The sequence below is a fragment of the Mauremys mutica genome, chromosome 12 (genome assembly GCF_020497125.1).
Source record: "Mauremys mutica isolate MM-2020 ecotype Southern chromosome 12, ASM2049712v1, whole genome shotgun sequence".
Lineage (NCBI taxonomy): Eukaryota > Metazoa > Chordata > Testudines > Geoemydidae > Mauremys > Mauremys mutica.
Window position 1 is genome coordinate 57,852,309 of NC_059083.1, and position 16,807 is coordinate 57,869,115.

A 16,807-nucleotide genomic window follows, 5' to 3' on the forward strand; every position below is an offset into this window, starting at 1 on the left:
GGATTGGACAGAGACATTATGAAGGGAAGGTTTTATTAATTGGGATTCTCTATATCCTAGTAAAGAGGAGAGGATAGAAGTTGATAAAGCACAGGTAGGAGCTGAATAGAAAATGAAAAAGAATTCCATTGAATTACATCACATGAAGGCAGACAACTAAACAGTGACAAATTTTATAAGTGCTTGTATACAAATGCTAGAAGTCTAAATACTAAGGTGGGTGAACTTGAGTGCCTGGTATTAAATGAGGATATTGCTATAATAGGCATCACAGAAACTTGGTGGAATGATGATAATCAATGGGATACAGTAATGCTAGGATACAAAAGATATTTACAAAATAAAATGACAGAGTAGGTCATGCTCAGAAGGGAGTGGCACTAAATATGAAAGAAAGCATAGTCAAATATAGCAAAAATCTTAAATGACTCAAACTCTATCATAGAATCTCTGTGGACAGAAATTCCATGCTTGAATAATAAGACTATAGCAGTAGGAAGATACTACTGACCAGAATGGTGACAATGATTGTGAAGTATCAGAGGGGTGGCTGTGTTAGTCTGGATCTGTAAAAGCAGCAGAGTCCTGTGGCACCTTATAGACTAACAGACGTATTGGAGCATGAGCTTTTGTGGGTGAATACCCACTTTGTCAGATTGTGAAATGCTGAGGGATATTAGAGAAGCTACAAAAATAGAAAACTCAATAATAATGGGGGATTTCAACTATCCCCCTGTTGACTGGGAATATGTCTCCTCAGGACAGGATGCAGAGATGAAACTTCTGGACAACATTATTGACTGCTTCTTGGAGCAGCTAGCCCTGGAACCCATAAGGGGAGAGGCAATTCCTGATTTTGTCCTAACTGGAGCATAGGATCTGGTCCAAGAAGTGAATACAGCTGAACTGCTCAGTAATAGCGACCACAATGTAATTAAATGTAACATCCTTGTGTTTGTGTGTGTGTAATACCAAAGTAGCCAATGACAGTAGCATTTAACTTCAAAAAGGGGAACTACACAAAACTGAAGCAGCTAGTTAAATGGAAATTAAAAGGAACAGTCACAAAAGCAAAATGCCTGCAAGCTGCTTGGAAACTTAAAAAAACACCATAATAGAGGCTCAAATTAAATGTGTACCCCAAATTAAAATAAAAAAAACAGTAAGAGGACCAAAAACATGCCATCATGGCTAAACCATAGAGTAAAAGAGGTGGTTAGAGGCAAAAAGGCCTTAAAAATTGGAAGTCAAATCCTACTGAGGAAAATAGAAATGAGCATAAACTCTGGCAAGTCACGTGTAAAAATATAATTAGGAAGGCCAAAAAAGAATTTGAAGAGCAACTAGTAAAAGACACGAAAACTAACATCAATTTTTTTTAAAGTACATCAGAAACAAGAAGCCTGCCAAACAATTAGTGGGGTACCTGGACAATCAAGGTGCTGAAGGAGCACTCAGGGAGGAAAGTGCACAGAAGCTAAATCAATTCTTTTAATTGATCTTCATAGCAGAGCATGTAAGGGGGTTTCCCACAACTAAGCCATTATTTTTAGGTGACAAATCTGAGGAACTGTCTCAGATAGAGGAGGTTTTGGAGCAAATCGATAAATTAAACAATAAGAAGTCACCAGGACCAGATGGTATTCACCCAAGAGTTCTGAAGGAACTTAGATATGAAATTACTCAGCTACTAACTATGGTATGTAACCTATCACTTAAATCAGGCTCTGTACCAAAGAGTGGAGGATAGCTAATGCAATGCCAATTTTTTCAAGAGGCAATCCTGACAATTACAGGATGGTAAGCCTAACTTCAGTAACAGGCAAATTGGTTGAAACTGTAGTAAAGAACAGTTATCTGTTCTTTACTACACATAGGTGAACACGATTTGTTGGGAAGAGTCAACATGGCTTTTGTAAAGGGAAATCATGCCTCACCAATCTACTAGAATTCTTTCAGGGTGCCAGCAAACATGTGGGCAATGGTGATCCAGTGGATATATTGTACTTGGACTTTCAGAAAGCCTTTGACAAGATCCCTCAGAAACAGCTCTAAAGCAAAGTAAGCTGTCATGTGATAAAAGGGAAAGTCCTCTCATGGATCAGTAACTGGTTAAAAGACAGGAAACAAAGGATGGGAATAAATGGCTAGTTTTCAGAATGAAGAGAAGTAAATAGTGGGGTCCCCCACGGATCTGTTCTGGGACCAGTGCAGTTCAACATATTCATAAATGATCTGGAAAAGGGGTAAACAGTAAGGTGGCAAAGTTTTTGATGATACTAAATTACTCAGGTAGTTAAGTCCAAAGCAGATTGCAAAGAGTTACAAAGGGATCTCACATAAGTGGGCAACAAAATGGCAGGTGAAATTCAATGATGATAAATTTTAGGCAGAGTAATGCACATTGGAAAACATAATCCCAACTATACATACAAAAGGAAGGGGTCTAAATTAGCTGTTACCAATCAAGAAAGAGATCTAGGAGTCATTATGGACAGTTCTCTAAAAACATATTTTTAATACGCAGTGGTGTTCAAAAAAGGTAACCGAATGTTAGGACTATTAGGAAAGGGATAGATAATAAGACAGTAAATATAATTTTTCCACTGTATAAATCCATGGTACGCCCACACCTTAAGCACTGGATACAATTCTGGTCACCCCATCTCAAAAAAGATATATTAGAATTGGAAAAAGGGCAACAAAAATTATTAGGGATATGGAAAATCTTCCATACAAGGAGAGATTAAAAAGACTGGGACTGGTCAGCCTGGAAAAGAGGGGACTAAGGGGGGATATAATAGACATCTATGAAATTATGAATGGTGTGGAGAAATTAATGTTATTTACCCCTTCACAAAACACAAGAAGCAGGGGTCACCCAATGAAATGAATAGACAGCAGGTTTAAAACAAACAAAAGGCAGTACTTCTTCACACAACACACAGTCAACCTGTGGAACTCATTGCTGGGGAAGGCCAAAAGCATAACAAAAATTAGATAAATTCATGGAGGATAGGTCCACCCATGTCTATTAGCCAAGATGGTCAGGGATTCAACTCTATGCTCTGAATGTTCCTTTAGCCTCTGACTGACTGATCCATCCCTGTCATTCACTCCCAGCATCTATCAATAATTGCCCAGGCATTGGCCATGGCCAGAAAACAGGATACTAGGCTAGATGGACCATTGGTCTGATCCAGTATGGCCGTTCTTATATTCTTATGGCTATGGGTAATTGTTGCCTTTTTTGGAAACCTCTTTCTGCTTCTTACATGTGTATTTAATACTGCCAATGCTGCTGCTACAGGGCTCCCAACTGCAAGTGTACTTCTGTTAGTTGTGGCAGAGAAGGCCCCTTTGATACTTTGGTGAAGAGGAAAGTACAAGGGTAATCACTTGCTCTTTATCCACTGGCAGGGAGTACAGTGTTGTAACTACCTACTGTCTGCTTGGATGGTCCACAGCTGCACTAAGCAATAAGTATGGTGACAAAAAACTCGGGTTACCTATTGAGTCTACAATATCCTGAATATATCGCTGGGCTGCCAGCCATGCTCCTGAACTCACATCCCATTGCAGGTACTTAGCCCAGTGTGAGGTACCCAGACTACACCCAGTACAGTGCCTACTCAGAGAAATAGTAGGCAAGGTCCCCTGGAAAGACCAATTAAGAAGAAAAGGAATTGAAGGGGGCTGGCAGTTCTTAAAAGATGTTATTCTAGAAGCTCAACAGCACGTTATTCTGACACAGAGGAAAGATAAGAAGAGCCACAGGAGGCCAATGTGGCTGCACAAATTGCTTTTTAGCTATCTACAAACCAAAAGGGATACACACAGGAAATGGATGGAAGGCCATGTCACCAAGGAAGTATACATAGGAATAGCACGAGTGTGTAGGGACAAAATCAGGAAAGCCAAGGCAAAGAATGAGTTACAGCTGGCAAGGCATGTTAGAAGAAATAAGAAGGGGTTCTTCAAATATGTCAGGCAAATAGGAAGATTAAGGACAGTGTGGGTCTGCTGCTCAATGGAGAAGGTGAGCTGGTAATGGAAGATGATAGGAAGGCAGAGCTGCTCAATGCCTACTTTTCTTCAGTCTTCTCACAAAAGATAACGTGACTGGATGACTAACAAAGTTACCACAGAGAATAAAGGAGAAGGGATGCGGATCGGGACAAATAAAAAGCAAGTAAAAGATATTCTGACCAATTTGAATGAATTCAACTCAACAGGGCTGGATGCTATTCACCTGAGGGTAATGAAGGAATTAGCTGAAGAAATCTCAGAAACACTGGCAACAATATTTGGAAACTCATGGATGACAGGAGAGGTCCCAGAAGACTGGAGCAGGGCTAACGTGATGTCCATCTTTAAAAAAGGGGGAAAAGGAGGACCTGGGGAAGTATAGACCAGTCAGCCTGACCTTGATACCTGGAAAGCTACTAGTGCAATGTATAAAACATTCAATTTGAGAATACTGGGAGGATGAAGGGGTGATCACTAGTAGCCAGCATGGATTTACCAAGAACAAATAATGCCAAACCAGCTTGATTTCTTTCTTTGACAGGGTAATTGGATTGGTGGCTAGGAGGAATGTGATGAACATAATATATCTGGATTTCAGCAAGGCTTTTGACACAGTCCCACATGACATTCAGATAGGTAAGCTGGAGAAACATGGACTTGGTGGAAGTACCATTAAGTGGATACATAATTGGTTAAACATCTGTAAACAAAAGGCTTGTCTATATTACCCGCAGGATCGATGTGCAGCGATCGATCCAGCGGGGGTTGATTTATTGCATCTAGTGTAGTCTAGACACGATAAATCGACCACCGAGTGCTCTCCTGTTGACTCCTGTAGTCCACCAGAGCGAGAGGTGCAGGTGGAGTCAACGGGGGAGTGTCAGCAATCAACTCACTGCAGTGAAGACATCACAGTGAGTAGATCTAAGTACGTTGACTTCAGCTACGTTATTCACATAGCTGAAGTTGCGTAACTTAGATTGATCCTCTCCCCTATAGTAGACCAGACCAAAGAGTAACTATTAATGGAATTAATTAACTATTAAGGGGAGGTCTCAAGTGGTGTTCCACAGGGATCTGTTCTGGGTCCGGTGTTGTTAAACATCTTTGTTAATGACCTGGATGTAGGACTAGAGAGATTACTGATAAAATTTGAAGATGACACCAAACAAATGGAGATTGCAACCCTTTGGAGGATAGGGCTAAAATTCAAAGGGGTCTTGAGAAATTGGAGAACTGGGCTATAGACAACAAAATGAAATTCAGCAAAGACAAATATTAAGTGCTACACTTAGAGAAGGAAAACCAAATGCACAAATACAGAATGGGGGATAACTGGCTTGGCAGCAGCACTGCTGAGAAGGAGCTGGGAGTTGTGGTGGATCACAACCTCAACATGAGTCAGCAATGCGATGCTGTTACAAAAAAAGCAAATGCAATTTTCAGTTGCAGTAACAGAGGCATAGCATGCAAGTCACGGGAGGTGACGGTACAGCTTTACTCGGCACTGGTTAGGCCTCAGCTGGAGTACTGTGACCAATTTTAGTCACCAGTGCAAAGAAAGTATGTGGAGAAACTGGAAAAGATCCAGAAGTGAGTAACAAAGGTGATCAAAGGGATGGAATGGACGATATATGAGCAAAAGCTGAAAGAACTGGGTATGTTTGGTTTGGAAAGAGGAGCTTAAGGGGGGGACATGATAGTGGTCTTCAGATAGTTTAAATGCTTAAATATTAATTGGAACAGGGACTGGTTTCCCTTCCCTCCTCTGGGGAGAGTGCCCTCACCACCGGTCTTGAGTCACACTCTTGTGCTCCCTTTTGTATGGGTTAGGCATGCCCTGAGAGTGCCTACCAGATTGGGCCCCTTTGACGCAATGGGATTTCCTGTAATATTTGTATGAATCCTAAATGTGCCTCAGTTTCCCCTATATTTTGCATGGTTTCCCAGTGGGGGGAAAGGACTAAGTTTGCTCTCAGGGCAAGCTAGGAGAGATAGCTGTGAGTACTTCCCTTAGCTATCTGAGCCTGAACAGGTCATTGAAAAGGATTGGCCAAGACTGACCCCATATCAACTGAAAATCTGAGAAGCCCATGGCAAACCCAGAACACTGACATCCATCAACCAACGACCCAAAGGGAGATGGATTTCCCCGCCTCTCAGCAGGGAAGCTGAGCAAAGACCCCAGCTCAAGAAAAAAAGACATAAGAACATTAGACTGGCCATACTGGGTCAGACCAATGGTCCATCCAGCCCAGTATCCTTTCTTCTGACAGTAACCAGTGCCAGGTGCTTCAGCGGGAATGAACAGAACAGGCAATCATCAAGTGATGAAGGACTGGAAGGTGTGAGATGGGTGATAAAGGGTTGGCTTCTGGAAGGAGTCTGGACTCCCTCACCTGGGAAGTAAGGAGGACCAAATGAGAGAGAGAGAGAGAGACAGCGCTTGAACATGGGGTTCACAACAGTGTGGCTGGGCTCTGGGCTCACCGGAATGAACTATGGTGTAACTTAGTTCTGCCTCTCTGTGCTGACCCTAAGGACTTGCAGATTCTGCAGCCAGGTGACTAATAAAGATTAGCAAAGGACTAACAAAGGCTGCCTGTGTCGCTGTAATACTCACTGAGAGTCCTGCGCCCTGAAGGGGACAGCACAAGCCTCCCACTGGAATCTGGCTGGGGTAAGTTGCTGCAGGGAGCCATGGAGAGAGATGGGAATTGCTGGGGCTGACAGCCCAGTTCCAGAATCGTAGAGGCCACAGGCCTGCCCCTGTGGACAGTGTGGGTCCTTGGGGGCTGGCCCACTACAGGGGTCACTCCCAGGAGACTGGTTACAGGCTGGGCATAGGCCAGATCCTGTGACTCTTACAGCCCCACAGCCGAGACAGGCAGCGGAGAGCCTAGTTTGACAATGTACTGGGACCTAGGTGTGAGCGGGGGCTCCAAGCAGCTTGGCAGTGTCAGGACTTAGGCAGGTTTGCACATGTGCTCCAGCAGGAATGTAGGCACCTCAGGGACTTTGCTGGCAGAAACGGAGGTGCCTCAGGAATTTGAGTGCCTACTCGATTAGGTGGCAGCTGAGAGGTGGGTTTTGAGGTTCTTAATGTTGCATAAATGTTGGGCCTTGCCACTAACATGGCAGTTAGGTGTGTCAATTGATTTGTGGATCCACTGGTTGTGGGCTGGGTCTAATCTCAGCTCTTTCAGTCACTGAGTGGTGTCAGCGGACTCATGCCATGGTAAGGGCTGTTAAAAAGGCAGAATTATTTTCATGGGTCAATAGCAAAGTGAGAGTGGATTGCCTGGTTTAATAACATGATCACACAGTATTTTTTCACAGGGAGTCAGATCTCCCATGGTTCCACACTCTGCCCCCTGAGGACGGCAGCTCAGTCCAACACCCAGTCACAGAGACACCACAGCCAGTCACCACAGAGTCAAGACCTCAGGACTTTTATCTCCCAGAGACCTTGTTTAGGAAGAGCAGACTGCTCAGACTCAAGGGGACAGCACCACCTGTCCGTATTCTGTTAGCATACATGAGAGCATCCACCACAACAGGTGTCACCAGGTGAACTTGTCAGACCTCTCTACACCTAGGTGCTGGAACTAGGGGTGCCGGGGGTGCTGCCATACTCTTGGCATGAAGAGGTTTCCATCACGCGTAGGGTTTACAATTTGGTTCAATGGCTCACAGCACCCCCCACTATACAAATTGTTCCAGCCTCCCTGCCTCTGCAGAGGCTGAACGTGTGTAGAGGACATTCTGCCCGTTAACCTGTGTCAGCCAGAACATACTCCAGAGCGACTGAGAGAAAAGCCTCCTTCCAAACAGCAGTGACAAACGCGTGAGAATCCTGGCACTGGTTTTCAGGGCAGGATAGCTCTCTTACACAGGCTGTGGTCAGAATCTGCACCATCCTGTATAGGAAGGTTTCATGTGATGCTGAGTAATGGTTAATCAGTGTGGCATCTTCCGGTAACTCCCTTACACAGACCACTAGAGGGCCTTTGGTGAGCCAGCCCAGCTCTTTCCTGGCCACCTGGCTTACAGGCTGCTTGGGAACAGGGTGAACCTAGAGCCTGTTTATTTTGCAAAACAGGGTAAACCTAGAGACTGTTTATTTTGCTGCTGGCTCCAGGGTAACAGCTGAGATGCTCTTGGGGCCAGGCCTGTCTTCTGTGACATCAGACTGACAATGGAGCAGAATAAACCTGTTTGAAACCTGAAACCTGCAGTTGTATTTCCCTCCCCGCAAACCCTGGTGGCTTTGGTCTGGTCTGATCATCTGCCAAGTTTGTTTCAAGCCCTAAGGCCAGATCTGAGTGCCAGGCACAGATAGCAGCCTCAAGGGGGAGATAGTCGCTGTGTTAGAGCTCTGATACACACCTCACCTCCAGCCAGCCACAGGGCATGAGCTGCTCACTGTAAGCGCAGAGGGATGGAAAAGCTCCTGCTAAAAGGGAGCAGCAGATAGACGTGTCAGTGCAGCAGTGGGCATGGCCTCACTGCCATTAGGAAAGGGACAGTAATTCTTTCCATGGTACTGCTCACTCCTGGATTTCCCTGGGCACCAGAGGCCAGAAGGGGCAAGATCTGTGCCATGAGAAATCCCTGCCAGTTTGGGGCTGAGCTGACACCACCGATGTATTTTATTGGCTGGACGCAAAGTGGGTTTGGGCAGTGCACGGGCTGCTGCTGAGTTTAACTCGCCAACCGGAAGCATGGGGTGCTGAGGAGTGACTCTGCTTGAGATGCTCTTTCTTTTCCATCAGAAACAGATCCCCAAGGAAGCAAACAAAACTCCCATTGCCATCCATAGCTAGTAGCAATGAGCTCTGCAGACACTGTGCTTCCTCAGGCCCCCACTGCCCCTCAGAGAAGCTCTTGAGGTCATGGTTTGTAGAAATTCTGGTGGTGCCCAGAACCCGCCCCCCCACCTGCCTAAGGCTCTGGGAGGGAGTTTGGGTGGGGGAAGGAGGTCTGGGGTGCAGGTCTTGGGCTGGTGATTAGGGTGCAGGAGGAGTGGTTCTTTCACACTCGGGGTGCAAAGAGCCAGGGGGCTGCTTAGGCCCTCCTTGCCTGTCAGTGCTTTGGCCTCCGTTTCACATCACTCATGAGTCCTGTTCCACACCTCCTCGCAAAGGCCAGAAGGGCTGCTGTGGGGCCCTTCTGCAGAAGGAAGATTTTCAGAGCACCTCATGCTGCGAGGACATTAATCAGCCTCTCTACAGAGCAGGTGCACACAGCTGGCAAGCTCCTGAAACTTGGGGAGCGCTTTGGAGCTAAGCAGAGTAGGTGATGCATTGATGGAATTGCCCTTGTCTGGAAAGACGCTGCACTATCAAACAGACCCAGTGGTTACTGGTTTCTCTCTCACCATTTAGCTCTTCCATATCTTTCCCTGCCCTGCTGTTAAACAGGCCCAGCAGAAACCTATGGGCTAGAATGTCTGCCCCAGGAGCTCGCCTCACATCCCTGGCAGGAAGGGCAGCCCCTGATCCCTGCTAGTGCTCCCAGGGGTGCCACGTGCTGGAAGGCAGAGGGACAGAGTGAGATCAGGGCCCTGGTCCAACACCCACCTTTGCACAACAGTTAGTAGAGCTGGCTGGGCAAGAAGAGGGCCAGGTGTTGGCGGGCCCTGTCTAACAGCCCTCTGGAGGCATTTTGGCTGCGGCAAGCAAAGACTGAGACTTTTGCTGCAGCAAGGCCCTTATGCATTCCTGCCAATGCACCAGGCAGTGCCCAGGGCACAATCTAGCCCTAAAGAAACTGAGGCCAGTTCCACTGACTGGCACAGCGTGAGTCATGTACAGCAGGGGAAGGCGAGTGTAAACTGCTGGGAAATCAGAAGAGTAATGATTTGCACCCATTTCCCCCTGGTGTAAGGGACTCACATTCTGCTGCCGGACAGCATCCGCGGCTATCTCCAGATCCCCACCCACCTCCATGGCATGCTGGGATGCTGCACACAATGTCTGTCGAGAAAGCCCTCTCTCTGAAAGAATACATGGCTAGGAGTGGTCTCTGCCAGCCAGTCCTTCTGTTGCTGCAGCACACTTCCCAGGAGAGGTGCCCTCCATGGTGCTACACCTGGGAATAGAGTGAAAACAGGCCTGCACCCAGCCAGAGGAGCAGGCTGCTGTGAACAGGGCTGTGCCCAAAGGTATCTGCATTGGACTGGTTCTACTTGGGAGCATTGGCTGGTTGGAGAGCCAGGGCTTGTGCCTTGCTCCCTGCTAATGTTCAGCCATCAACGCCCCTGATAGGGCCAGGCCTGGGGAGATTTTGTCAGTAGTGCCAGTCTCAGTGACTATTTTGGGTAGGTTGTAGCTCAGCAGTAGAAATTGTTCCCAGCCTGAGGCCCATCAGGAAAAGCACAGCCTGGCATGGAGCAGGGGCTGGGTACAACACTCCACCTTCTCCCAGAGCTCCTACATTTGGTCCCCATTTTCACAACTCAATACATTTAACCTTGTCAGTGCCACAATGCACCCCCCCTCTCCCTTGCCTGCAATACACCCACTGCTGGAGAGGTTTAATTAGATCCATCAGCTAAACCAGTCAGGGTCAGGATGCGTGTTAAGATAAAACAAGACACAGACCAACATACGTTGAGTTTTCACAAGTCTGTTTTTAAATACTCTATAAAAACAGAAGGAACTCTCAGGCAACAATGTTGTGAATGAAGATAGGGTTTGACTGTAAACACATACACGGATTTAAACAACATTATTTGAAAATTAAACAGAAACACATGTTGTTTGAAAAACCTGGCAATTCCGAGTCAAGAGTCCACTAACAGCCTTAAGATGGACCTTGTCCCCCTGCCCATCTTCAAACTATCACCAGAATCTTCCTTGCTCTCATTTCCCATACCTCATCTACTTTTTCTTTCCACCTAATATTAGCCATTCATCTTTGACACATTCACTCAGATATTCAGGGGGAATCACATCTTATCCACGTACAGTGCAGAGAAAACAGCTTTCTCATCTGCTATTCCATTGTAAGCCGGAGGTCTCAACCTACTTCTTCAGCCTTTACATGCAGACTGGAACCTCTGCTGCATCTACTTCATCCAGCCAAACAAGGCTCATTGGCACCTTAGCCTGTCCACACCACAGAACCTACACAGTGTTAGCCTAGGGCACCATCAGTGCCCAGTCATGCTGAGATGTGTCTAGAACAGGCAGGGCCGCCCAGAGGGGGGGGGGGGGGGCAAGAGGGGCAATTTGCCCCGGGCCCCACAGGGGCCCCCACCAGAGTTTTTCGGGGCCCCTGAAGCGGGGTCCTTCACTCGCTCCGGGGGGCCCGGAAAACTCTTGCGGGGCCGGGCGCAGGAGCTTCTTCTGCTCCCGGTCTTCGCCGGCAGCGGGTCCTTCCGCTCCGGGGCGGAACGACCCCCCGCTGGCGAATTACCGCCGAAGATGGAGCGGGACCCGCCGCCGAGTTCAGCTTGGTCTTCGGCGGTAATTCGGTGGCGGGGGGCCCTTCCCTTCCGGGACCCGCCGCCGAAGTGCCCCGAAGACCCGTGGCGGGGGCCCCCCTCCACCGAATTACCGCCGAAGATCGGGCTGCGCTTCGGCGGCGGGTCCCGCTTCGGCGGTAATTCGGCGGCGGGGGGGGCCGCCGCGGGTCTTCGGGGCACTTTGGCGGCAGGTGCCGGAACGGAAGGGCCCCCTGCTGCCGAAGACCCCGGGCCCCCGGAATCCTCTGGGCGGCCCTGAGAACAGGGGTCAGTAACCTTTCAGAAGTGCTGTGCCGAGTCTTCATTTATTCACTCTAATTTAAGGTTTCGCGTGCCAGCAATACATTTTAACATTTTTAGAAGGTCTCTTTCTATGTCTATAATATATAACTAAACTATTGTTGTATGTAAAGTAAACAAGGTTTTTAAAATGTTTAAGAAGCTTCATTTAAAATTAAATTAAAATGCAGAGCCCCACCAGACTGGTCGCCAGGACCCAGGCAGTGTGAGTGCCACTGAAAATCAGCTTGCGTGCTGCCTTTGGCACGCGTGCCATAGGTTGCCTACCCTGGTCTAAAATGTTATATATTAATTCCAAGTACTGTGGTACTATCAGTGTAGGACCTTTTATATCTGTTTCCTCATTGGTTGACCAGGGAAGGTGGAAACAAGTGGAGCCCTGCAGATATCTGCTTTATGTCCACAGATATCCACAGCCGTGGACCATGTTTGCAGATCATGGATTGGATGTGGATGCAATCCGTGAACGGCTCTAGAAACAAGATCAGAGTTAAGGTGGTTTCACTCTGCATTTTCTGGCTATCAAAGTTTGTGCGCGGTGTGTGCTATGACTGAGTGCACCTGATTTGGTTTGGAGCAGTGGCTCTATCCATAGGAATGGTTTGTTCTGGGAAGAGTTAAATACATTCAGGGAGAAAGGTTCCTGCAACAGCCCCTTGTGCGTCCCAGTTGATTTAATGCGATCCCATTGATACTTGGAGCCTTCAGGACAGCCAGGCAAGCAAGAAGAATCATTGTTCCTGCAAAATTTGTCAGGATGACCTCAGGTTTGTGTATTTATCTTTGGCAAAATAGACAAAATAAACACACACACAAATCCTTGTCTCTTACTCCTAGGAAATGGGAGGAGAGAAAACCTTAGTGCCTGCAGCACATTGGAATTGCTGATGTGTAGATTATTCTGCATTTCAAACCACAGTTAAAGTTTCCCAAATCCCACTCGGAGCAGCTATTCACTGCATTATATGGTGACTGCTGCAGTCTCTGCACATGATGCAGCTGTGCTGAGCCCTTCCCCGCCACTAGTGGCAACTGGAAGAGTAGAAACTTGCCATGTATGTTCTGCGCACAGGACTCAAGGGAGGATTACCAGGGACTGTCTAGAGAACCTGGCCGGGCAGAGACCATTTCCAACCAAATTCCTTTTCTTCCTGATTCCCACGGAAGCTACCAAAATGGAACCAAGTGACTAGTAGAGATGGGCTATCGATAGGTCAAAATGAGTCAAACAACTCTTAGGGCAACAGTTATGTCTGTAGCATCAGATGCCGCCCCACGATGTGCTGCGGAGATAAAAGAGGATTCTGGCACTAGGGTGCCAGCCAGGCAAGTAACATGTTTCCGTCGCCCATTAACTCTCTGAGTGCCCTTTCTGCGGTTCAGTAACTCAGACCACATAGCGACGGGAAGAATCCACTTACTCCTGCCTTAGCCACATCAACATGGCACTGTTCAAATGACATATGTGAGCACGAGTCACAAAGAATAGTTCATCCTTTCTAGGACCTGAGGGAATGATCACAGCCTAACACCTGCCACCTGCCTGCTTAGCACCGTTTCCAAGGCAACAGAAAGTCCTATTAGGGCCTGTGTCTTTTACACCTGTGCAAAGTGGGTGTGAGGCCCAACCCAGTCCGAGTACTCTACTCCCTGACACCAGCATTAGTATTTTACAGTTACTGCGCGCAGGCTTTGTGCAAATGTAAACAGCGCTCAGGCCTATAAACGACTTGTACCAAACTGAGATTGATCATTTCCGTCATTTATTCACGTTGTCTCCTTTATTGCATGTAATGTGGCAATTTAACTCAGGACAACAGCCCTGGCTGTGGGATTCCTTGATTTCTGCAGACATTCAGCTTTTCCTTCCCCCCCCAGTTTTAGCGATGTGTCAACAGCTGGGATTGGGATGCTGTTAATGCTGGCCCTGAGCTGCTCATGCACTCACCTGCACCATGGCTAGAAACGAACATCCACAAAGCTGGGATTTGGGGAAGATTTGCACTAAAATAATAAATAGGTAAAATGTTGTCAAATCGGCATCATATCTTTCAGCAGCCAAATAGCAGTTCTAGGAACAAAGGCCACAAACTGAAGAATGCCCCGTAAATCAACTGCATTAAAATTGCTGAAAGGCATGGGAATGTATGGAAGTGAAGACCCATCAAGTTTACACTTAGTAAAGAATCATTTGGAAAATATGTTTTGAAATTCTGCTGTCAGCTCCATAATAAACCCCTCTTACAAATGACCCAGAAATGAGTCTTAAAAACAATAATGGTTCATTTGAAAAGAATGTGGTGACACAGAACACATCCCCATCCCCCTCTCTTCAGAAAGGTGGCAGTATTGCTTTGGAGTAGCTGCATGAATTGTTAGGAACTGAGACTTCCTTCAAATGAACAGCAATGTACCATAATATACCAACAAAATCTAAGGAACGACTTAATCTAATGCAATGTAAGATCCTAGTGATATGGAATGTGGTATGGTCCACACCAAAGCCCTGGACCCAAGCTGTGTGTAACTCAGCCAGACTAGGACCCTTGTGTTTCCACACATACATTTGGATTTTTAACCAGCTGCCAACTTTGTATTTGCTAAGAAAACAAAGTTTAAATTGACCACCCAGCTATCTAAGAGATCCTGATAACACCACACATGTCTAGTATTGGTATCGGAAGCCTCTGATCTTGTTATTACCCGCAGCCTACACAAAGGCAAAACAAGAGTGGGTGATGGTCTGGAATGGGCTTTACAGCATTATATATGGTACGTGCGGACATAATTTGTCTGTATGTCCACATGTACAGTAGCACTATAGAGAGCTGTATGCCACTGAAGCTAACAGCAGATTATCAAATAATTTTTTCTAGCATTCTGATCAATTAATTTACATTAATTAATGTCAGTTAAAAGAACGAGCAACACAAACACATACACCCCCCTTATTTATTATAAGTATAGAACATGAATAAAATCACAAGTGTCCAGCAGAGGGGCTGAGTCAGAAATGACCGTCCCATCGTTCACCTTCACTCACCTTCACTCATGCAGACTGTCCTCTGGAAAGCCCCTCATTGGGACTTCCACTAACTCACAAGAGGGGGACATGTTTTTAGTTGCAAACCCTCCGAAAGTGGCACTCAGCTGAGTGGCTCTGGTTTTATTTCTCTGATGATGTCACTTTAAATATTTTGCATGTTCCATTTGTTATTTTTACTTCTAAAAATGACGCATTTCTGCAAATTCATTTTTATCCAATTAGTCACAACTTAATGGAACAAAGTCAACTGCCTGGATGTCAGAGTAAATGTCAGGCCTGTCTTCTCTGGGACTAGCATGTATATACAGGATAGCACCTGGAATATATGGAGGGGATTAGGCATGTCGTTTTTCACAGCAGCTCTTTTGGATTTCTGACCCAGTCCGTCACCATACGGCCCAGGCCAAGAGAACCGGGAACTGTAGCTTTACCAACATACACCACAAACATAAATTGAAAGCAATGAAAAAGCAGTTAAAAAGTAATAGAGAAGAAGGAAAATGCATTTCTTCATTTGCAGAATAGCCTCTGTGAGAGCAAAGCCATGACAGCTTTACGACTCCCTGATTATTTTACTTGCATGCGGCTTCCAAACATTTAATGAAAACCAGCGTATGGCTGAGGCTTGCAGGAGAGGAAAACTTTAGATGAAATTCTTGATGCTTAGCCCTACCTGATCTGAACTTGCTCCGAATCAGCAAAGAATGCTCAGAACCCAGCAGTGTCATGGTGACTCTCTGTGAACAGGTCCAGAAGCCCCCGCACTTAAAGCATGAACTGGCTCCAAGGAGACAAGCTGGCCACTGCTAGGGCCCCAGGATTCATCCAACCCTCCTGGGAGCCTCTGGGTGCTTTCAGAGCTGGGCTTGTAGAAAGCAGCAAGTGACTTGAAAAGATTTGGTCCCATCCAGCACTGCCTCTCCACAGAAACCAACTGCTCTCCCCTGTGCTGGGTTGAACTAATTAACTTTGAGCTAGCAGGACCCTCCTCCTGCTCAGAGTTTACTATCAGCAGCATCACTGGGTGTCCTGGCTGATGTCATAGTCTAGCAGGGAGCAGCGACTATCACTAAAGGGTCTTAGGAAAGACAGAAGTTTGATATCTGATCCTTATTACTACCAACAGGAACTTGGCCAATCAGGAGGCTCCTTCTCTCAGACAGCCGGCTTCAGAGCAGCTCTGAAATATCAACAGACCTAGAGCTTAACTCTTTCCAGCATGGGGAGATGTAGCCACTGGGAATTCTGTGTGATGGGACTTAACTGCACAGAACCTAGAGGGGGGCTTAATAGCTGCAACTTGAAAATAATCTGGGCACTTTATTCTCTGGTACTTAACAAGAACTTCAGGGCCATTACACAGGGCTCCCTCTGCTTCTGCAGGAAGGGGGACAGGATGAGATATTTATTCATTGGGCTTTTATGCTCTCTGATGTACAGAAGTTGCGACTCCTTCCATCTAAGGAGTCTAAATGTCCCTGTGGGGCATGTACTATTGCCAGCATACTGGCGTGCTCTCCCAGTCTGGTTCTGCAGGGGCTCCTTGTGATGTGCTGATGGAATGTGCTGTACAGTGGGTTTATGCAGGACTCACCGGGCGTTATCTCATTCTGATACCGATAAACCACAGATAAGTGGCGTTTTTTTGAGGAAACACAGTCTCCTGGTAACTGCATGGCCATCTTACCATCCAGGCCCAAAATGTTTGCTAAAATCAGTCATTCCATAGCTGGCGTATTTGTTGGTGCTGAATATTCAATACGCAGAGGTTATTGCAGCTTAAAATCACCCTTTTGTTCAGGACAGACTAATGCAGTAATCACAGAGATGCGAGACACAGAACACAGAGACTGCCATGGAGCCATACTGATGCTTCCCCAACTCCCATCTATCCCATCTCAGAGCTGGCAGTACCTTTGCAAACACACAGGGAGGTGGATACAAATCCCTGCACAGCTTGT

At 46.5% G+C, this 16,807-nt stretch overlaps 1 protein-coding gene across 13 annotated transcripts in view; it reads right to left on the reverse strand.

Annotated features, from left to right (window-relative positions):
• MYOCD (myocardin) overlaps positions 1–16,807 on the reverse strand; it is a 477,029-nt gene that overhangs the window by 76,455 nt on the left and 383,767 nt on the right. For 5 of the 13 annotated variants that reach the window (XM_044983072.1, XM_044983070.1, XM_044983069.1 and 2 more), the window contains exon 1: positions 15,520–15,890. The exons of 4 other annotated variants lie outside the window; for them this stretch is intronic. In XM_044983072.1, the coding sequence (XP_044839007.1) occupies positions 15,520–15,574 (55 nt within the window). In that variant the 5' untranslated portion in view covers positions 15,575–15,890. Of the gene's footprint in view, positions 1–15,519; positions 15,891–16,807 lie in introns of those variants that run through there. 4 more of the 13 variants (XM_044983079.1, XM_044983076.1, XM_044983074.1 and 1 more) reach the window with 2 other exon arrangements.